Consider the following 23,126-nt stretch of genomic DNA (forward strand, 5'->3'; position numbering starts at 1 on the left):
TTGTATGGGCACACTGTCTGGGCAGCCGTTCTACAGAGAGGCATGGAAACTTGTGAACAGAGCTTACACTTCACAAGGGTCACCAGCTTTAAGAAGTTTCAGTTGTTCTAGCTTGCAATTTTAGTAGCTGCTCAAATCTAATTTAAATAATCTCTCCAGTTGTAAGTTTGTTTTGTTTTTATTGTTCTCCATGTGTTAAACTAGATCACCTGTGCCCTAAAAATTAAGGCTACAAGAACACAACAATAGTGGTACAATTTAGCACTGACCTCTGGATATGCCTTTTTATCACACCCAAGTTTGACTGTCCTCTATTTAGTCATCTACGTTATGATACCTCATTCTTCCTTGCAAAACAAGGGAACAATACAGTTCTGATTTGTTTTAGATAACTCCACAGTAAAAGAGGTCACTGCTGTCTTCAATGACTTCTTCAAAGTAGACATTGTGGGGGACAAAAAGTCTATGCTCTTCTCTAACATTGTGCTGATACTCAGAAAAATATTGCTACCTTTCCTTCTCACCTCAGTCTACAGAGTCTACCTTTTCTGAGGCAAGGAACTATACAACTTACTCCTCACTAAGCATCAATATCAAAGCTTGCCAATTTTAACAATCACTCTTTGTGCTGACACTGAGTACAATTTCATACTAAAATTAATTTATTCCAACTTTATCCAGACCAAAAATATTTCAGTGCCATCCATTAGCAACTGCACTGTAAAATTCAGTAGTCAATATTGTATTATTAGAAAAGAATAATGCATAATATTAGCTTGAAATTACAGCCTGAAAACAGTCAACATATTTCTGGTGCCAATTAATTTTCATTCCCTCACCTGAATTTGTTCAATCATCTAATTATATTGCTTTGTCTCGTTCTGATGCTGTGCTTTTCTATAAATCCCATTAAGCAGATAGATACCTACTCTCGCAAAGCATCACATAAGCTTTAAAGGCAGGGTAGTGTTGGCCTGCTCTGAAAGGAAATACAGTTTTTTGCTTTGTTCTTCTTGGTGGTGGTAGTTGCTGAAAAAGAACAGGTTCAGAATTTCCAGAATTCTGTGCCAGTAAAGGACAGCACGATGTCTTTACTTCCCTGTGCCATGCCTGCCATCACCCCCCATCATCTAAACTAACCTAGTACTTCTCAGTACTGCCCCTGCCTTCCCTTTGGTGTATGTGTAGCTGAAGTCAACCAAGAAGAGTTTTCTGTGTGCTGCATCTTTAAGAGCAAACCTGCTAACACACCTCCAGAACCGCTTCCCAGCCAATTCCCTGTTGCGTGAGTCACACAGACTGTGCTTTCTCTTTGGGATTTTTTATTTGTTCTCTTCTGTCTTTGTTGTTTCCATTAGTCTAAAGTAAAAGTCATTCAAGCTGAAAGGACATATTTGTTCTCTGTTAATGAAAAACCTTACCATCCCTCTGCGAAGAATTACATCAACCACTTGTGCTGAATCACTAACAGGAAACTGCTCTCACCCACACTGGAAACAATGCTCATAGACTGTTCTGCAGATGTGAGACATGGCAAAACTGTGCAAAATCACCAGCCTAATTAGTTAAGAGAATAATGAGTGATGACTAGGAGGAACCTCACTGCAACTATATAATGCAAAAATAAAGAAAAACAGGTGGTGTTTTCAAACAACAATTAAATCAGTTCTGTTCCCTTTATTTTTATTGTTGTTGTTGTGTTACAGACTCAGATTAGCCCCAAGGAAGGGTGGCAAGTTTATAGTTCAGCCCAAGATCCTGATGGCCGTTGCATTTGTACTGTTGTTGCACCTGAACAAAACCTATGTTCAAGAGATGCCAAGAGCAGACAACTTAGACAGCTGCTAGAGAAGGTAAGTCTTCCCAATGAATTTCTCCTTTTGATCACTGAACTTCTCCTGGAAATCCACTCCTGTCTCTCTAAGTTTAATATATAATGGTGTCCTGAAGTGTTATCTATAAAAATATTCCTTCAGGGTATATCCCCTACGTGTGTTTTCACCGCTTATCGTAATTTGTCTGTTTTCCTTATAGCACACCACTGTCAACCCAAGCCACTTATCTAGCAAACTGAAGTTGCGTCTTCTCTTGCTCATTCCCCAAACCCTTCCTTACACACATACAGGACTGACTTTCCCTGTGTCAAAACAGTTACAAATCCCACCTTAAACTTCCTCGTTGTTGTGGGATTTAAACTACAGCTCCTGCTTCAAACGTGTAAGTCTCTTGAAGGTCATTCCTTGTCTCTTATCAGCAAATAATGAGATACAGACATGACAGCACCATCAAAGCAGACTATACAGATGAGAAACAGTTCTAAGTTATTTTTATTTGTTATTTCCTCAGTTAATACTATTTATTTCATTCTCTGGTGCTGCAAATTTTGTCTAAACAACCCAATTCTTATTCCCAGTATTATCCACTATTGTTTATATATTAAAACTGGTAAAGTGTTATTTCATATGAACTGAAAAAACACTGCAACCATGAAAACACAAACTATTATTCTGCATTCCCTATGTAGGTAACCAAGTTTATAGTTACTGCGTAACAGCTAGTAGTTCATAACCTGAGAGACTAAGACAGAGCATTTGAACAGCAACAGCAGAAAGCAACATAAAATGTAGACCTAAAAAAATATGCATTTTTCAGCATACAATTTTCAGTATTTTTCCAGCTATAGAAAAATCACACCAATGCTAAATCCTGCAGATGTTCCTTCCATAAACCTCTGTGAACTTCAGCAGGGACTTAATTTCAGTTTTTGACAGAGTCCATAGCATGACATGTAACTAATTAGTTTTAGAAACTTCTCAAGAACAATCCCTTTCTCAGAAGAAAGTTGAAATGTAAAGGAGATGGGAGGACAGGCAGGCACGTTTGCTCCTGGTACCCATCTTCAGTTATTTCTCCTTGCCCTCTCCTCCACAGAATGTATTAACAGGTTTTAATGAGCTACTTTTCCATCTCAGGGTCCCAAGGAAATAAATAAGAATTTTTCCAAGCTAAATACATCGGTGAGGGTAGAGTCTCCTAGAATAGGGTTCACACCACCTTCATATTGTTCCAAAACTGATAAAAATCCCAACCAAACTCAATTAGTTGGCTTTCCACTTACCATCCATGACAGGAGATAGGAACAATCAGAATCCAGGATAAGACCTAATTCAGTAAACGTGTCAGCTATGACTGCCAAACAGTCAGTAACTTTTAAGCCTCATTAATGTTTTTCATCTTTAACAACATGCCTGCCCTCTGACTCACCATTCCTACAGGTTTCATGGTACTCAGCAGATGCAGCTTTAGAACAGGTACAAAATGTTGCATCAGAAGTCACAGAGAAAAACCTGTGGCTTTGTGTGTCAACAAAAATACCTACAGACCTGTGGACCATGTCTGTCACCACAAAACCGAAGGACTACTTCCTTGCTTTCAACAGTTAGAAAGCAAAGAAGAAATAAAAACATTACTTTTTTCACTTAAAAATACTTCTAGGAACTGCCAATGGCAACTGTCCAAAAGCTGATTTGTACTATTTTAAGAGTATATTTTTCTGAATCCCCGCAGTCCACACGTTACAACATAATAATTTCAAATACAAATATCAGTTTAAATTTTACATGCTCTTGCAGACAACAGGAGTACTGGTACTTTTGTGGTTTATTAGGAAGGTCGATTTCTTTTTGAGACAAAACTTCAATATAGCACCTAATATTTTTTTTCCATAGTCCACTTTTTTTCCTGTTTTAGTGGACAGAACACTTACTGAAAAATAATAACTGCATTTGCAAAATGTATCATGTTTATGACTGGGAAAAGCATTGCTTTTATAATAGGTACTGTTAGATAATATATAATTAACTCCAGATGAAAAGTCCTTGCCTCATTTTAGTGAAAGTGCTAAATGAGGTCACTTGCTGTACTGCAGTTTCCTGAACGTTCACTTATCTATTAAAAATGTTTTTCTACTATTAAGACAATTGGCTAAAGTTTCTAATTTTATACTTGTAAAACCAAAAGCAAATCCCAATTTAATGATGGTCCCATCCCAACTTATCTCTGGACAGTCTCACATATTCCTTATAGTGAATTATTATACCAATGCCTACTAGCTATGAAAATCACACTCTTTGTAACTACCCAGAAATTTTCTCCTAATCTTAGTCCTGTTCCTCAAGTGGAGGAGGAAACACATGCTGCATGGAACATCCTGAAGAACAGGCAGCATCTACTAGAGAAGACAAAGTAGGCTGTAACACTTAACAGCATTTTTCCAGCCCATCGAAAATGGTGCTGACAGGATCCCCCTCTCTACCTCAAAGAAACTATCCAAATACTCTGTGGCTCTAAGATCTCACTCCTGCTAGCCCTGTTCCCCAATTTTTGTACTGTCATGCAGTTATGGAATTTAAAACCTATACTGTGGTGTAAATGACTCACAACTAAAGCCTTGACATAAGCACATTTTATTGCCTGACATTTAACTATCTAAGCAGGAGAAAAAAAAGAAAAGAAAAAAAGCAACAAAAAGTGCATTTAGAGAGTGTTCTTCTTTAACAGGTTCAGAATATGTCCCAATCTATTGAAGTTTTAAATCTACGGACTCAGAGGGATTTCCAGTATGTTTTAAAAATGGAAACACAAATGAAAGGGCTGAAGGCCAAGTTTCGGCAAATTGAAGATGATCGGAAGACATTAATGACAAAGCATTTTCAAGTAGGTTTTATTTTAACAATAACTTTGAAAGCCTGCTGGAAGTAATGTACTAAGCAGCAATGCATGGACTGCTAAGATCTCAGCTTGAAATGTTCGTACAAGAGCAACATTAAAATGAAAAGCATAATAAGTTTTCCTTTATGATAATAATCTTTTGCTCTGTTCAATTTAATTGTACTAGGAAGTAACCATTAATTATTAAGGTATTGGAGATATGTCACTAGAAACAGATTCCTGTTTTTCCTGTATCTATGTGCACGTCATACTGAGAAATTTATATTCATTCAAGCTCCAGTGATAAATGGGGAGATCCAATGGAATTAATAGCAAGCAACTAGAGAGTTCTGCACTTTTACTGCTGCCTGACATTCACTGCAGTTGAAGGGAAGAAAGCCTATAATAAATCAGGTTGTTGTAATTTTTATCCAGTAGAATTAAGATCTAATTTCATGTCTGAAGGTTTGCTATTCTGAGTTTGGGATAGGGGAGGAGGGCAATCATTCCCAGTCGCATCTGTATGATTAAAAAAAGACTTCTAAGGAATTTTAATGACAAGAAAAAAACACAAGCCAATCTTTTTGTGAGGAAGGAGGGTTGCAGAGATTACAAAACAGCTTTGTGTATTCTGAGAGAAAAAAAAAAACACCTATATGAAGTACTTTTAAGGAGAAAAATTTACAACAACATAGTTAAGTTCTTCAAATATCAAGTCTGATAAAGTCTGATAAGTATTTCAGGTTGCAAGACAGCAAGATAGGATCTAGAAAATACATTCCAAAGATTACATTAACAAAATTTATATTTAAACCCTTCATGAAACACAAAATGGACATACTTTTCTAATCAGCATTAAAGTTACATACCTAAACAATTACATAGCTAATTTATTTTCCAGAGACACTGAACATCCTGGACTTAATAGTATCAGGAATTAAGTACATTAATGATCTGACTACCAAACATTATTCTTTGTTATCAATCTTCATATTGGAGGCTGAACACATACTTCCAGTAATTTTCAGGTAGTAAAGCTCCGCCATTTTTCCTTTTATCACTCATTGCTACAACACATTTCTATAATGCCATTATATATTCTTTATCCTCATAATAGTTTTTCTTGAACAAAATATCAGAATTTGACTGTCTGATATGTGATGTCAAAGGTAGCAGACTTCTGCAGTATTCTAACCTTTTAAATATTCAGTATTTATATTGGTCAGTCATTTAACCTCAGTTTGATAGTTTGCCAGGAGCATAAAACAGATTTCCAGCCAATCAAATGATAGAGTAATTTAGAAGGTCAACATCACACAATATGCTGCTGGCTTTCTGAAATTCATCCTACTAAAATTCCAGTGCTTTATCTTACCTGAGACACAGAAACTTATTCTTGATATAACATAACCCCTCACACCAGCAGGCACAAAGCACCAGAATATGCCTACCACCCATTCATGTTGCAGTACAATTTAGTTCCTATGCCACTCATCGTAGCAACAAGTTAGGAGTGTCAGCAAACACTATGGTTTTGTTTTTGTTTTGTTTTTCATTAAAACACCAAAAACATCTTTATATCATTTACTGAAGTGAGATGTTTTATGCTATGGTTCCATGTTTCTGAGAGCCAAATAGTACAAATTTGATCCAGGTCACACTTGAGAATATGGTCATATTTCTGTCAAATCAGCATTCATGCCAGGCAAAAGATATCTGGTCCCCCAAAAAAAGTTACAGCAGTTTGCTCAAATGATACCTCATCTGACATAAATTCTGTTAGGAATAAGCTACCTCCACTTATTCTCCTAAATGCATCATCTTGCTGAGTTTTGTTTTTCCATCCATGGTTTACCCATGATTTTTGACTGCTTACTGTCCCTAGAACCAAAGCCTAAGTTCATAATTTCAAAATTAAATATAAACTTTGGCTTCTGGAGCTCTGCATTCCACATCACAAAACCTAGTCACATTGTTATCAAGAAAGACATGACTATTTGTTTTTTACAGATATATTAGGCTCAAGCTGAATTTTTAATAAGGACAGTCAAATAAAAAATAGTTTTAACTGTAGACAAAAACTCTTCATTTCTTCCTGTCCACCTCAATAATTCTGCTAATATTCTATAATTGGAAGACCCCTTGAGAACAGAGCCAAAGATACAAAGAAAACTCCTGATGGTCTCTAATCCGTTTATAACAACATATCTCTTTGTAATTTAAAATGCCACTTTCTACACATTAAAATAACCTGCATGCAAATTATTCTTCCCAACTCCACCTATAGGTCTTTATTTTGAGCAAGTAATAATTCCAATATGAAAGCAATTGCTAAAACTACATAGATGAGCTGGGTACTGAAGAGATGTAGAACTCTCCAGCTGTTCTAGAACACGTTTGAGAGGTAAAAACTCAGAGGCAGATCTTCAAGCAGATCTAATGCCAACCCTGACTATCAGCTTCTTTCACATCTCCTCAGTAGAAAAGCATTCTGATTGACATTATGTTATTTATTTTGAAATGTTTTACCATGTTTATTGCATCCATTTATACAAGTGATGTAACAAACGGTCTGTATCTCCGTGCATCTCATTGACTATGCTAACTTCTGACCACATTTGCTTCTGCACCTCTTCCTTGTGCTTGGGCATCCACTTAGTTCTCTTCTGCTTTCCCTTTTAATCTGCTGACTACTGCATCTATTCCTTCAGGACTCCATTTTCTAATCCCTTCGATAATCTCTCCCTGTGTGTCCTCATCCATTCTCAGTCTCTATTATCACCTAATCCTAGTACCTAACAAGTCTCTATTTCCACCCTTTTTCTTGTTTTGTCCAGGCTTGCATCTCCTCATGCCTCTGGCATTTGCTCACAGAAGTCCTGCTGTTTTCTCAAAATATAAACAGACATGCAAATCAAGGGCAAACCTGCATGCTTTTTATAAAGCAAAATCTTTTGATTGCAAGGATTCTTTGAGGTTATCTACAGAAAAAAAATACAAAGAAAAAAAGAAAAAAAAAACTCAGTCTAGACTAATTTAGTAAAGATTAAATTTAGTGCATTTAAAAGAATTATTACAAAAACAAAATATAAGTGGCCATTTTAAGTTACAAAGAGAAACTCTCAATGTACATGACAAAAGTCTGAGAAAGGGGCAACCAAAAATTCCCAAGTGGAGCTTTGCTTTCCTTAATCAATATTTAGGAACAGGATTGGCAACACAATACCAACTGCACATAGCAATAAAATGATTTGCTACAGTCCAGAACAAAGAACGCCTGAGGAAGTTCAAAGGCACCTAGTGACGTAGAAGGACCACAAGTACAAAACAGTTTAAGAACCATGGATTTTTTACTTCAGAAGAAAGAGGTATATATCACTGTGTCCAGATCAGAACTAAACAGGGTCCAACAGACATTTAGGAAAAAATGAACTCAGTATTTCTAAGGAGTGAAATAAAAATGAACAGCTTGCCTACTATAGAACAGGTGTGATGTTTTTGACTGTCACCAGGTGTTCAGGTCTAATCACCTTTTCTCAAGAAAGATACAGTCCATGGGGGGTTTATATCCTCTGGATGGAAAGTCAGACCCTCAACAGGTCTGGTTCAGATCACCTGAAGGTAATCATGTACCTCAGTAGAAATAAACTATTGTCTCACACATTTTATCTACTGCTTACTGCCATTAATTCTGAGATTTCTAAGACTTTCACAATACACTGAAATAATAGCTCTAACTATCTATCTTAGCTCTATCTAATCAATAGTCATTTTCAAGTCATTTTAATAATCAGGCATAAATATTACATAAAAGGGAATAAGAGGATTGAATTCCTTTAAACTGCTCTAATACGCATTTGATTACCTTTAACAGGAGTTGAAAGAAAAGATGGATGAGCTCCTGCCACTAATCCCAGTTCTGGAACAATACAAAACTGATGCTAAACTAATCACCCAGTTCAAGGAAGAAATTAGGAATCTGTCTACTGTCCTCACTGGGATTCAGGAAGAAATTGGTGCTTATGACTATGAGGAACTACACCAGCGGGTGCTCAGTTTAGAAACCAGGCTTCGAGACTGCATGAAAAAGCTCAGTAAGTTTACAATTTCATGTCAGATTTGATCCCACAGCTGTAAGTTTTTGGTTTTCTCTATAGAAAGATTAAGTTTTCTTTTTTGATGAAAGACTGAACTATATTTAGGAAAAATTAAGAAAATATTTAGGAAAAATTTCTTCACCAAAAGGGTTGTGAAGCATTGGAACACGCTGGCCAGGGAAGTAGCTGAGCCACCATCCCTGGAGGTATTCAAAAAATGTGTAGATGTGGTGCTTACTGGCATGATTTAATGGTGGACTTGGTAGTGCTAGGTAAAAGGTTAGACTAGATGATCTTAGAGGGCTTTTCCAACCTAAATGACTATGATTCCATATTCTGATCTGTGCTACCCTAAAAAATGTCAAGAGTAACTCCTCTTAAGGTTAGTCATACCCCTCGAAATTTGCACCAGCGTATTTTAGATAATTATCTACCCTACTTTATACAAAAGGAATCGAGATGGAAAATTATAAAAGATGACAACTTTAAATCTAAGAGACTTACAACGCATTGGAGAGCTACAAAGGTTCTTTCTAAAAAGTTCAGACAGGCATTTCTATTTAAGTCATCTTTGGTTCGTCAGTGTGAAAAAAGTTTAGTCAGGAGTAGACTGGAATCAGTTTGGCACTGTCATATAATCATGATACAAATCTTGCTATGACATCTGAGAGGCCACTCCAATTGCACTTTAGACCTTTAGACAGGTCTTTAGACCTGTAATATCAGCATTAATACAGATGTGCTACTTTCCAATTTGGAACACAACAAAATTAGCATTATATCTAATTTAGTGGAGTAAAGCATGATTTTTTTTTTAGAAAACACGGCAAAAATCCATCATGAGCACTGCATTAGATTTACATCAGGCAGCCTCCATCTTCATTGCTCACATTGCTGGCTTTTGTTAGAAAAAGTTGATGTTCAGCATCTCCAAAAATCAGCACTAGCTCAGTATTAGCTTCCAAAGCTAAAAGTCTGAAGTATCATTAAGTGTCAACCTTAACTTCAATTACCCGAAGAGGGTAATTGGTACCTACCTACTTTGCAGCCACAATGCAAAGTCTGCCATCAGAGTCTGTCCATGCATTTTGAGAAACCTGATTGGATCACTATGGAAATCTTGGTGTCTATAGCCAACAATCCACCCCCTCTATGAGAAATAAATGCTTTGTAAGTTAAGAAGGAAAATAAATAAAATAGAAACTCCCAGGTTCAATCCTGTGATCAGTATCTCAGTTATCAGGTGGGGGATGTTTACTTTTGAAGGCTATGCATGATGTTATTAATTTGATAGGCAGTGCTATTTTTGTGAGGCAATGGAATGAGAAAAATCTAGGTTAGGTTACCCTCTTAAATTATTTATTTTCAGTTTCTTTGTTTTACACTAGAAATAACACAGTGATGATGGGCTAAGTACATGAAAGACTTCTTCAAACAGAAACTTCTTATAATCCTATTTTCCTCTCAGTACACATATTATAGCACGTTACTGCATTGGCAGAAGGCAGTCAGGAGAAAGTGGCTGCATTACAATACTGCAACAAACAAGCAAATTCATATAAACAGTATTTTCTGATAGTGAGTGTTCCAGTAAGTTTATTAGGCAACAAAAGACCATCATCACATCTTTAATAAGCATTTCATTTTTCCTTGATTTTATGGTGTATTCTTTTAAAAATGATTAGTGAAGTGACTACAGGATGCATTTTTAAGTATCATTGGGGTATTCGTATGACGGATCTCTTCTCCTTTTCTCAACTTATTTCCTATTTCCCTAATTTTTAGCCATGTTTCCCCTCCTATCTACCCTGAATTCCTGTAGCACACTCTATTTCTCTTGATGTAATAATTCAGAAAAGTTATATATATTTAAACTATGAGTAGATAGAAAATATTTTTATGAAATAGATTATTGAGCACATCCATGCCACCATTGCATTCCAGATAAACATAACCTGTTCCTAATACATGGATGGCTCCCTGGACATCCTTTCTCCTTTAAATTCTCTGAAGCATTTGTAGTGGTTCTAGCCAAGAGGGAGTTAACCGTTTTCCTAGCATCCTGCACCGTGCTGTGATTAGGATTTGTGACTAAAGCAGTGTTTATAACACCAATGTTTAGCTAGTGCTGAGCACTACTTGCACAACATCAAGGCTTTCTCTTCTTCCTACTACAGAGAGTAGGTAGGGGGTGGGCAAGAGGCTGGGAGGGAGCACAGCTGGGACAGCTGACTCAGGTTGGCCAAAGGTTTATTCCTTGCCATGTCACAGCATGCTCGGCAATAAAAACGGAAAGCTTGCTTTCCAAGGTAGCCACAACTCAGAATGTCCGGGCACCAGTCTGCTTGTGGTGACTGATTGCCTTTGCAATTTCTTTTTTTTTTTTTTTTTTTTGGCACTTCCAGTTCTCACCCCGGTTGCACTGGGAAGTAGGGAAGTAAGTGAGTGGCAGTGTCAGGGTCAACCCACTGCAGTCCCATAACAAACTACATTTTCCAAAACCCCAAGACAGGTGCAATTTGAGGTAACAATAATGTAACATGGTGTCATCTAGGATGTCTACTATCAATCTGGTATTTTCATATTAAAGTTACAACTCCTTTACACATTTTAAAATTCAAATGCGGGGCTTCTGACTCTTTATTATAAGTGGTTTGGTCTTTTCAAGCACAAATACAGACTTATTCATCCTTATTCTTTGGGCTTAGATGCTTAAATGACTATCCTTGCACACCCTTAGAATTAGTCTAAGAACAGCTTAAGTTAGGATCTCTGAGAGCAACTCCTGACAAATGGTAGTGTGAGCCCAGATCAGCAAGCACAAAGGAAAAACAGCTCTCATGCCTCCCACCTCTCCCAGCCATATTTACCATGCTGGAGATGACCCGGCTGTGACTGCCCATGCCAATCTGACGGCCTATGGCAGCAGAAGGCAGACTGGCCCCAATGTGCCACAGGATCTGCCTTAAACCTTCACAGATTTTCTTGTGTTTCACAATATAATTATCTAACCAGTGTGTGTAGCTATTTTCCATTCTTATCCCTAGCAGGAGTTTTTCAGCATTATAATGCATTATTTATACTGTCCTGGCCACTTAAAAGAGATCTTCCATCTGCACTGGCAACACTTTCAATGCTCATTAGCATACAGTAAGCAGTTGTCTCCCTTTCACTGAGATGTAATGATTACCATAGCAGTTGTGTTGACTGAAATTTGCTCCTTCTCTTTGGAATAAGAGAAAATTCAGACTAAAGCTGCTGAGAAATTTAGCCATAAAACTTTAAAAGAGTGCATGCAATTAAACATGTAGAGACAGTGCATATGATTGCGCACACCATAAGTTCACATACACTTATGCACGTACAGGTCTGTCACTGGCAGCCATGTACGTGCTCGTGTAAGACAATGCAGCTTGCACAGTAAGTCTGGGACCCTTTGATTCTTGTCATAATCTGTTTAGTGCAATGAATAAAATGACATAGCTAGAATTCATAGAAGCCAATATTCTGCCAAATATTGCTTATGAAATAAGTGGTTCAAGTAGATACACATTGGATTCATTCACATATATCTCTTATAACAAAATCCAAACAAGATTTTACATTAATATTTTTGGTTAAAACTTCAAAAGTACAATATTCCATTTATCCAAAGAAATGCTGTTAAATCAGTAGCAGATGATGTATTAGTGCAGGCATAAGATTACTTTCTATTGCAAGGGTACTTGCACTTCCAAGGCATCCGCCCCAGTGGGATTTGGAGAGATTTACGAATGTCATTTAGTACAAATCTGTGCAATGGAGAGATGTATCATTATCACCCTCTTATAGATGGAGAAACAAGTCAGGAAGGAAAAGTGACTTTGCCAAAGATTACCTAGCAAGTCATTGCACACACGCAGTAGGAATCCAGAGTTTCCTCTCAGCAAGCTCTAATAATGAGACTGTAGAGCTTCCTGGATTTGTATTATGTATGACAACAGACATGCACCAATTAAGTAAGAACTAATTCTACTTTGTGAGGGAAAGAAATGTTACAACAAATTTGATCATAAGCTGGAGAGTGAAAGAAATAAAGCACTTGGAATTGGTTTGTGCAACCACTGAAAAAAATACTCACTTCATTCTCCCCTCTTTATTACCTGCAATAAGTAGAATAATAATGCTTATGAACACTTCAGGAGGCTGTTTTGGTTGCTTTGATTTTATTTCCCTTTCAAGTCCTGCTATAAATCATACACTCGGTATATGTAGCAGCTACCAATATTCATTTGCATCACAGCAGCTAGGAATATCAACTATCTTTCCTAGCTATCTTCAAAATAGCTTCTGTCCAATTGGTTTTCACAACCTTCTCCTGGTATTTGCTCACTTTGGAACAGCCTTCCAGATGCTTTCTGCCCCACAGATGCTTCCAGCCTACAGAAGCAGTACATCCACTTTTTTTTTTAACTGGCCAATTCATGCTCAACTTCTTCCCTAATATAAATAAATACACAAAATCACAAGCAGAGTTACTGAAGTCCATGGTGCAAAACTGTTACAAAAAGAGGCCATAAACACCCAGACTGTGCATGACATTATGTTCCTTGTACAGTCCCATTTAGAATGGATAAATTCTCAGAGGTTTGATTTTCCAATTACTACAATTAGTTATCATTAGGACTTCCTTAGATAGCTTCTTTCAAAGTCAAGGGAAAGAGACCAACATTGCTTCTAAAAATCTCACTCTATGTAACACCATCTGAACCTTTTAGCAGTGAGAAAAATGCCTAGAAATATCACTTTTTTTCCTATTTATTCTCTATGTTCCTGAACTTCCTGACATTTGCTAGAAACACAAAACCTTTCTTTCATTAGATATCTATTGAGCATCGTAAGAAAGAGCTCCCTTTTTTATTTTTACTGAAAGAATGAAACAGCACCAAAATTTTCTCTATAGAGATAATTTTGTGCCCATTAATTCAGCTCTTTTTATTTTAGTTTGGTGGTGTGTTCCCCTCCCAATTAAGCCAATATTCTGGCTCAAAAAATGTATTGCAGGTGCTCTCAGTTACTCTGCCTCAAAATTCCCTTTTAATTTGATGAGACCCAGACAAGCTCTAACTGAAAAATTCAACAAAAGTCACATCAGGCTAACCTGTGCCACACTGAACATGAGAAGCTCACCTACCATCTCACCTACCAGCAACTTCCCATTGCCAGGCAGCAAGGCACAGGGGCTTGAGACAGCAATATAAAATTTGACACCCCGTGTCATACAGCAGGGAAGCTATACCTTTGCAGTCACATTTTCCAAGAACAGCAGGGGTACTATGAATACAAATCCTAGGGCAGAAAAGTATTCTTATCTCTTCAAAGATGCACCAAGGACTAGAGAAACCTACCAAAATGGTAACAAAGCTTGAAGCTGACAGACCCACTCAACAGTTCCCATTTCCCAGGCAAGAATCCTCTGATAAAGATGTTCTGAGAATACAAAGAGTCACCAGGGTACTGAGGCAGCTGGGAATCCCCAGGTTGTCTAAGACAATCCCTAACAGGTTTAACAGATGTTAGCTCAGAAGTGCTTCCCATTTCATATGATGTTTTTCTATGTTCTGTTTTCCTACCTACAAACCAAGATAAAGAAAAGTCTCAATGGGAAACTCTTTGGAGTTCGGGGGGTTTGGTTTGTCTGTATGTTTGTTTTTAATTTCAGACTCCTAGACATGTCATGCCACAGAAGTTTTATGTAAATAATACTGCTTTTTCAGTATACTAGCATCACCACACCTTAGCAAGAAACCTCAGCAAGCAAGATCAATTTTAATATAGCTACATGAACAATTATAAGGTTCATATTGCAAATATAGGCTGGGATTAAATCAACACATTTCATACTTAGGTAGATGAGAAGCAGCTGTTTCCAATTCTGGTGGCGGAAGGAGGAAATTTTCTTGCACTAATACAAACTTGGAAGTATTTACAACCACACAGAAAACACCTTGCTTTGTCAGTGAACTCTTAAAGACTGTATTGGGCTTTATTCCTGAAAGAGCTCTCATTCATTTCCTTTCTGTATCAAATTAAAGACTGGGCTTGGGCAAGCTATTAAGGAATTATCTTCATAAAGTCAGTAACACTAATTATATCAGTGTTAAACTGCATTTCATAGCATCATGTCATCAAAATGCTGTGTTATTCATCTGCAATAACTTATTTAACTGTAGTAGTAAGTCAATAATACTTCAGCACAGACAGCACACTTGCTATTTCAGAATGAGCAAAACCACAAATGACCCTGATTTTGGCAACGTTTTACAGTTCTTCTGTAACAAATGGGTAAACACATTAGAAAGTAAGGCTCCAAAAGACAGAACAGGAGAAAAGAATGATACCATTCTCTTGAGGAATGAGAGCTCAGCTTTACTGTTTTCTTAATTGCATTCACCCGATTCTTTTCCATTCCAATCATATACTGGAAGCAGCACCATGTTAGATAACTGTCTAAAGCTTTGACAGAATAAAGTGTGAAATGAATTTCAAATTGATTTCAATGAGAAGGGAGGAAAATTTGGCCTCAATTGCATTTCCTAGTTATAGTGTAAGCCTATTGTCTCACATTTGCCTTCTGATCATCAGCCAGCATAGGTTCACTGTATTCAAGACCAGTATTTAGCACGTCAGTTGATTTGGGGAATACTTGGGGTAATTTATTTCTATAAAAGTTACTTGTGCAGCCTTAAACAGTTCAAAACAACATAAGCTGATTTATCAAGTTGATCATTCAGCTGAGACATGATTTGGGGCCTGTGCAGTTCTTTCAAGCAGCTCTTTGCAAGCTCAAAGACCTCCCTGGTGTCTGGTTCCAGTCTGCATGTGTCTGGAAGCAACGCGTTGAGATCTGACTGCTCAGAACAAAAGACTGATGACACCTATGTACTTGACTCCAAATATTTTTCAAACGAACTGAAGAGTGAGGTTGTGAAATAAGCTTCAGTTAGAGTAAGGGTGAGGGTGGGCAAGTGCGAACAGCATTTCCCCATTTTTAAAGCCACATTAACAAATTTATGAAGAGGCTGTCTGCAGTAGCAGGGTATATAGACTTACATGAACTAAACGCTGGAGGAGGCTTCATGTATTAAGCCCTTGTGCCTAAATTTCTCCAAGCTGCAAGGCAGCTGTCATGACAGGACAGTGGTGGGCACTGAGCTCTGCTGCTTCCCTCCTCCTGCCCACGCTACCTGTCAGTAGGCCAACAGACCTCAGGTACCACTGAGGTTTATAGCAGAAAACTGCTGATGGGATGAAAAGGATCAGTATAATGGGACTGGTTTACCATAGATGGAAAGAGTACTTGTAACATAACTTAGTTCTGAATAGCTGTTCCATCAAGATATATCACAAATAGGCAGATGTCTGAGCGTGTTTAATGAACAAGGAAAAGAAAAGATGGGACAGACTATAGGGCAGGAGAATAAAAACATCCTCATGCCTTTTACAAGATGTTCTGTTTCATTATGCTGAAAAGAGGAGCTTTGTCACTTTTTCACTCAGCTGCCTCTCAGCTACCTAGCAAATCTCCTAGCTGTCTTCCTTTCTTCATATCACTACATGCTATCTGGGAATAAAAATTTAATCACATGAATATACCCCAGATTCACACTACCGATCATTTAGCCACTGAAGTACAATGTCATCTCTTTTTCTTGTTGAACAGTTGCTCGATCCATTCTGAAAGACCATTCTCTAAAAGCATCTGAATCCTGCCACACAGGGAAGCTGCTCAGTTCATACAGTTAAACCAAATCAGGACTGAGGAGTTTTATTGAGTTAATAATGACACGAAATTAACCGGCAATCAGTGAACTATATGTTCAGGATCAATATAAGTAATAAAACAGATGAACAATAGCAGACGCTTAAACATTAATAAACCGACAAATTTCTGAACGCCCTTCTCTAGCTCGTCTCAAAAAGCTCCAGCCACATGCACACACCACAGGCAGAGCTGTGTGTGCATCCCCTACAATGGCCAGCATGGGCTGCGAGCCCACTGCCTGCTCGTACACCTCTCCTGCCAGACAGGTGGGCACATGCTGCTCCCCACAACCTGCCACAGACAGCTGAGAAAGCCTGCCCGAGTGCACAGACACAGGGACACAGACACAGCCGTACTCCTGCAGGATGCTCACAGCACTCGCTGGGGTGACTGCTCCGCTGGGCCTCAGCAAAACTCACGGTTTTGCAGCTGCCTGCACCAAACCGGATGGATGACTGCTGCCAAACTGCCTCTGCATTACTGTTTGCTCCACCTTCCTCCTCAAGCTCCACATAGCTGCCCTCACAGTGAGATTTGCAATTCTGGCTCGTGTTGCGGGCTCCTACGCGTGTGCCAGAGGTGGGCTCCCTGCACCCCATGCCTCTGCCATGGGCTGCTCAACTGCTGTCAGTTTGGACCCTGAATTTCATGGGCCAGTTTTGGTTCGCTGCGCGGGTTTATTTATTTAGAAAAAAAAAATGGTGGGTTTCAGAGTTCCAAATTCTTTGCATACGTTTCGCTACTAATGTCCATACAGTATTTTAAAGCTACCCAATTAGTGTACCAGTCTAACTCATACATTCACTAATGCTACACTTGTATTTTGATAATCTTAAAACTACAAATTCAAGAGTGATGCCTTTTTTTCTTAATTTCTTTCTATTCACTATTAGTTTTTTGATAATTTTCTTTGAAATTATTTCAGCCCCATCCAAAGGTTTGAGTTTAGCTAATGCCCATTTCTGAGACAGTTTACTTATGTACCACTTAAAAATAAAAAAGAATTTGACCACTGTAAGATACAGCCCTCCACTTTCCATGCTAATTGCAGTTCATCACTGTAGAAAAACAGCACTTGGCACACAAACTAGAGGTGTTACTATCTACAGAAAATTCCTGAATAAAAATTATGTAATATGTTTTCTACAATTGGTTATCAAAAGATTCTTTAAAATAGGAAACTCCAAAGTATCATGATCAATGGAAAACAAACATCCATTAATCCTAACTTTTCACTGAACTTTCTGAAGACAAAAATAAGGCGGTTTTTGTGTCTTTTCATTTATTATTAAATGTTATTCACTTCAGCTGGGAAGATACTTTACTATGTTGTATTTTTCACGTCCCGAAAATGTGACTGTGCTTTAAAATATATAAAAACAAAAATAAACATTTTTCTTAACTTATTTATACTGTTGTTCAATAGAGAAAAGTTCATACAGTGAAGATGACAATCCATCCTCAACCTAATCCTGAATCCCCTGGAGCCACTAGTTAGTTTTGAGCAATTGGTCTCGTGCTCTGTCTTATGTCAAGGAGAGTTGTGTAATTATTTGCATTAATGGATTTGTTTTTCTAATTTCAGCATGTGGCAAATTGATGAAAATTACAGGCCCCATTACAGTCAAGATATCCGGAACCCGATTTGGAGCCTGGATGACAGATCCATTAGCATCAGAGAAAAACAACCGAGTATGTTAAGGCGCTGAAATATCTTTGGGTTCTTTTACAGATTTACTTGCTTGATTTAAATCTTTAAAAAGAGATTTTCCATCTAGGAAATGTCCAAAGAGAGAAGATGCCTGAGCACATTTGTGCCCTTTCGTTACATTGTTTAGGGATAACATCCATCTGAAATGGCTACACTTTTTTTTCTCTCTCTCTATCATTTTATTGACCTTGGCTCTTTAAGAACCTAAGTAATTTAACAGAAACATCAACACTTTCACCAGTGAGCATAACCCATAACACGCGACAGTCAAAAATCACAGGATTAAGCCCCAAATAAGTGGTCTTCAGACCACTGACCTCCTCAGATGCAAGCTATGTTATTGTTTCAATCTGTGATAGGATCCCAAATGGACACATCTTTATAGAGGTGCGCCCTTCCTCAAAGGGCTTTTGAAGTCAAAACAGTAGGTTTCGTTCCTGTGAGATCCAAAAGGTTAATCTTTTGAACAACAACAACAAAAATCACAGCCGATAGGAAAGGCAGCGTACAAATGGTGATAACTAAAGATTCACATGCAGCTCTTTCCTACCCACCGTGTCCACGCCATTTTGCTGCTGCCTCCAGCAGTCTCGGTTGCCTCTGGGAGAGCAGCAGACACTGTTCAGTGCTGTCTGAGAAGTCTCTCCTGCCACCTCAGCACCCGTAGGGCTGCTCCATAGTCCTCAGCACAGGCCCTCTCCATGCTGCCCCAGTGCCACCCTCTCAGAGCAGCACACAGGCTGCCCCATGCACACCATGTAAAGCAGCAAACCATATTCCTTGCAGGATCTCAGCTAGCAGGAAGATGGGGAGCTGTGCTGGTGTCCATGCAAATAGTGTGTTAACAGGGCTTTTGAAATCTGCGCAAAAATGTCTGCAGAAATTGCTCTGCTCTTTTGTTAGTCAGGATCTGATTTTTCCTCTGAGAGGAACTAGCTGGAGAAAAGACAAAATACATGAAGGGAAAAATGGGGGATACAGAATGTTAAATAAAAAGTGAATTTGTTTTCTTTTGTTTTAAGGGAAAAAATGGTTCCCAAACTTTACTGGTTTCATTGCTATTACATTTGGTTTTGTGCACCATTTTTCACTGGTCAAAGATTCAACTGAGGAAAATTCAGCCAAGCGTATTTCTAAGCATAAAACCAAGCATAGCTCACATGCCCTTTCCACCTCTCTCCTTAATTATTGGTCTCTGAGAATATCTTCAGCAAGTCCCATATAGCAGAGACCCAAACATTAAATAACTGCAGGCACTGCAGCTGTAACAGTCTCCCTAAGAGTTCACTTGTATAGGTAAGTTTTGATTTAGAAATTCAAGAGTTCCTCAATGTCTTTTTAACAGGAAGGTGGACACTATTGTACTTTGATAGATTGCTGCACACCCAAAACCTTTTTCTGTCTTTTTTGGCAATGTATCCATCATGCCATATCATGATCATGTGCCACAGACTGTGTTCCAGGTGTTCACTTCCAAACTTTGTTTTCTTTCCAGGTGTGGTACATGGACAGTTACACTAACAATAAAATTGTCCGCGAATATAAATCAATTGCAGACTTCGTCAGTGGGGCTGAATCACGGACATACAACCTTCCATTCAAATGGGCAGGAACCAACCATGTTGTCTACAATGGCTCCCTCTATTTCAACAAGTATCAGAGCAACATCATCATCAAATACAGCTTTGACACTGGGCGGGTGCTTGCACAGCGTAGCCTCGAGTATGCCGGCTTTCACAATGTCTACCCTTACACCTGGGGTGGCTTTTCTGATATTGACCTGATGGCAGATGAGATTGGGCTATGGGCTGTGTATGCCACCAACCAGAATGCAGGCAACATTGTCATCAGCCAGCTAAACCAAGACACGCTGGAGGTGCTGAAGAGCTGGAGCACAGGCTACCCAAAGAGAAGCGCTGGAGAATCCTTCATGATCTGTGGCACCTTGTATGTTACTAACTCTCACCTAACAGGAGCCAAGGTCTACTACTCTTACTCCACCAAAACCTCCACTTACGAATACACAGACATTCCTTTCCATAATCAGTATTTTCATATATCCATGCTTGACTACAATGCAAGGGATAGAGCTCTCTATGCCTGGAATAACGGACATCAAGTCCTGTTTAATGTCACCCTTTTCCACGTCATTAAGACTGAAGATGACACATAATTCTCTTTCCCTTTCCTTTCCCTCACCTCCCCCCCTCAACGCAGTGTCATTTGTGATAAATTCTAAAGCCTTCATCTCTCTCTATTCCTTTTAATTTACATTTCCTTTTTCCATTAAGGAAAAGCAACATTTTGTACTACACAATGCATTTCAAATATGGCTGAGCCTGTCAAAAATGACCTGTTGGACATAAAAGCATCTTAACTCATGATTCTACAAGGTCTTGATGGACCTTATTGTGAAAGCACTAAGAAGGATTTAAGTGGCTAAAGACAGTTTTAAAAAGATTATGATCTGCCTTATTGTAGAGTCAGAGACTAATGGTGGCTTAAATGCATGAATGTCTTTTTTTTTTTTACCTCATTTTTGATTTTAATCTATTGTTCAACATCAGGAAACATTTTAGTAGCAGACATATTGCACACTGTATTTTTTTTTTTTATTCTAAAGGAAAGATTTAGGAATTTAATTTACATGAACATGGAGTATGACTCATTTTGCCATCAACCAATTTCAGATGTGGTGCTGTATAGTATGTTTTTAAATCTCTTGCAAACATTTTATCAACAGTATGTATTTCTACCATTGTAACCACCATTGTGCAATTGTATCTCTTCACTTCTGTGAAAGTAAACTAAGTACTATTTTTTATAAAATATATTGAAGCTTAATTGCAGTTCTGGCTATGGGTCAGTTGAAAGTGGTAAATCTGAGAAAAGGTTGTTATTTCTCAGAAAGACAGATCAATAGTTTCTCAGGTGCATGATCCCCATTCTCAGCTTTGCTTGGTAGATCCCTTCTTACTCACCATTGGTGCTTACTGGCAAATTTGCAGTTTTGAAGTCTCACACCAATCCCAGCTTTACGACTGTTCACCCTGTCCAATTTTCACCACCCTGCAAGCTCTGTTTTTTTCTCCTGCTCTTCCCTCCCACTATTTTCTTTCCTTTATGCTCACTCCTTGGTCTGGGCCTTGGAAAACTGAACCTGACAGTGGGCTGCTGACGATGCCCCCGGCCTGGGGATGGGAGCACGTACCACACTCGCACTGTTCTGGGGCAGCGCAGAACAGTGCTAGAAGACAAGTTGCTTTCCTTCGTCTGCCCATCTTTGTATTCATAATAGAAGAACATTTATCTGTTGATGAAGGATTTTTTGGGATGACAGTAATTAGGAAGAAAATACAAAGGAAAAGGTTCAAGTGATCAGTGTGACACCTGATAGCTTCCAGAAATACTTGTTTCTTAAAGGTATTAGCTGTAACCATAAGCAGTGATATTACTGCTAGCAAAACCCAAACATCTCTGCAAAAAGTTGGCGTCACTGCTGTGGCTGCTTTCTGGCAAATGAGAGTAACGTGGTGGCTATGTGGCTTGCTGCACTCTCTCATTAGAAGTTGAAGGGTAGGGGTATTTTATTGAGGAAGAAAGAAAGAAGATTGCCCCATATTTCATTGGAAATTTGGGGGGTGGGGGAGGTATTCTGTTGAAGAAAAAGAATGAGGTGCTATTTACCTATTTTGACATGTACAGAAAAAAACTAACATTAATAAAATGTCTATACTAGTTCTTAAACTGAGCTGTCACATAAGGCAGAGGGATGGGTGTCTGAAAGCATGAAAAGCTTTGTTCCTCACAAAACCTGAGATTCTCCTTTTTTCCTGTTTTAAACCCTTTGAAACTGGGCTCATAGAAAAGCAAAAACACATACAAAAGTGTTTCAGTTTAAGAAGAAAAAAATTAAATGCACCGATATTTTTGCCAGATCTATTTTGAAGCCATTTGATTTGTTGATTTTTCCAATATACCAGCTGAGACCACCTTAAGTCTCGTCACTGTTTTCATTATTGTAAATATATATTGTATATACACTAACAAATCTGCTTTATAATATAAGCCCATGTGGAGCTGAATAACAAATTGCCTTGTTTTTCATACTGGTTGCAAAACAAAAAAACACCTGTGAGGTTTCAAGAACTGATAAAGCAGGGGAACAACAACAAGTACATTACAACAGGACGAGAGAGAAGTTACTCTCCTACCTTGCTAAAACAATCGCTGTTATCCTTTAAAATCACTCACAGTGGAGACAGAGCCCAGGTAAACAGACAGGTTAAACCCCTACGCTCCTGTACCCACTTGCTGGTACCACACTTTCCTGTCTTGACAACGAGCCTTCTTCTGCAGCATGTGAAAGTGTACATAACTGCTGATTTAAAAGGTATTTTATATCATACAGGAATGTTTTATCAAAATGAAATATCTTCAGATTTTTAATCAAAAGCCCTAAAACAAACACGAATCTTTCCTCCTCATAGAGTAACTTCAGCAAAACAGATTTTGAAAATACAGTGCTCCCAAGACATTTAGGGAGAAATTAAACTTCCTTTCTAACATTAATAAACACATCTGAAAAAAAAAATGTCACTACCATATTTGCTTATGAAATTTTCATAAAGTGTAATTATCATACATACATTAGTACAAGTTGATAATGTTTCTTACAGTAGGATTAATCTCATTTAGTTAGCAATTTAAACAGCAACATGTCTACACTCCTATCAGTCAAAGGAAGGAAAGAGATGAGTGAAGGGTGCTGGATATGGGTAAGAAAAGCACCTCTGAAGGGCTA

General features: G+C 38.2%; 1 protein-coding gene across 5 annotated transcripts in view; it reads left to right on the forward strand.

Annotated features, from left to right (window-relative positions):
• OLFM3 (olfactomedin 3) overlaps positions 1 to 21,151 on the forward strand; it is a 60,204-nt gene extending 39,053 nt beyond the window's left edge. For 3 of the 5 annotated variants that reach the window (XM_080602492.1, XM_080602495.1, XM_080602491.1), the window contains exons 2-6: positions 1,707 to 1,853; positions 4,561 to 4,716; positions 8,585 to 8,804; positions 18,197 to 18,303; positions 19,818 to 21,151. In XM_080602492.1, coding sequence (XP_080458618.1) covers positions 1,707 to 1,853; positions 4,561 to 4,716; positions 8,585 to 8,804; positions 18,197 to 18,303; positions 19,818 to 20,495 — 1,308 coding nt within the window. In that variant the 3' untranslated portion in view covers positions 20,496 to 21,151. The remainder of the gene's footprint in view (positions 1 to 1,706; positions 1,854 to 4,560; positions 4,717 to 8,584; positions 8,805 to 18,196; positions 18,304 to 19,817) is intronic. The other 2 variants (XM_080602494.1, XM_080602493.1) reach the window with 1 other exon arrangement.
• Positions 21,152 to 23,126: the final 1,975 nt, after the last annotated feature.

Source organism: Anser brachyrhynchus (genome assembly GCF_964034855.1).
Source record: "Anser brachyrhynchus genome assembly, chromosome: 8".
Classification (NCBI taxonomy): Eukaryota; Metazoa; Chordata; class Aves; order Anseriformes; family Anatidae; genus Anser; species Anser brachyrhynchus.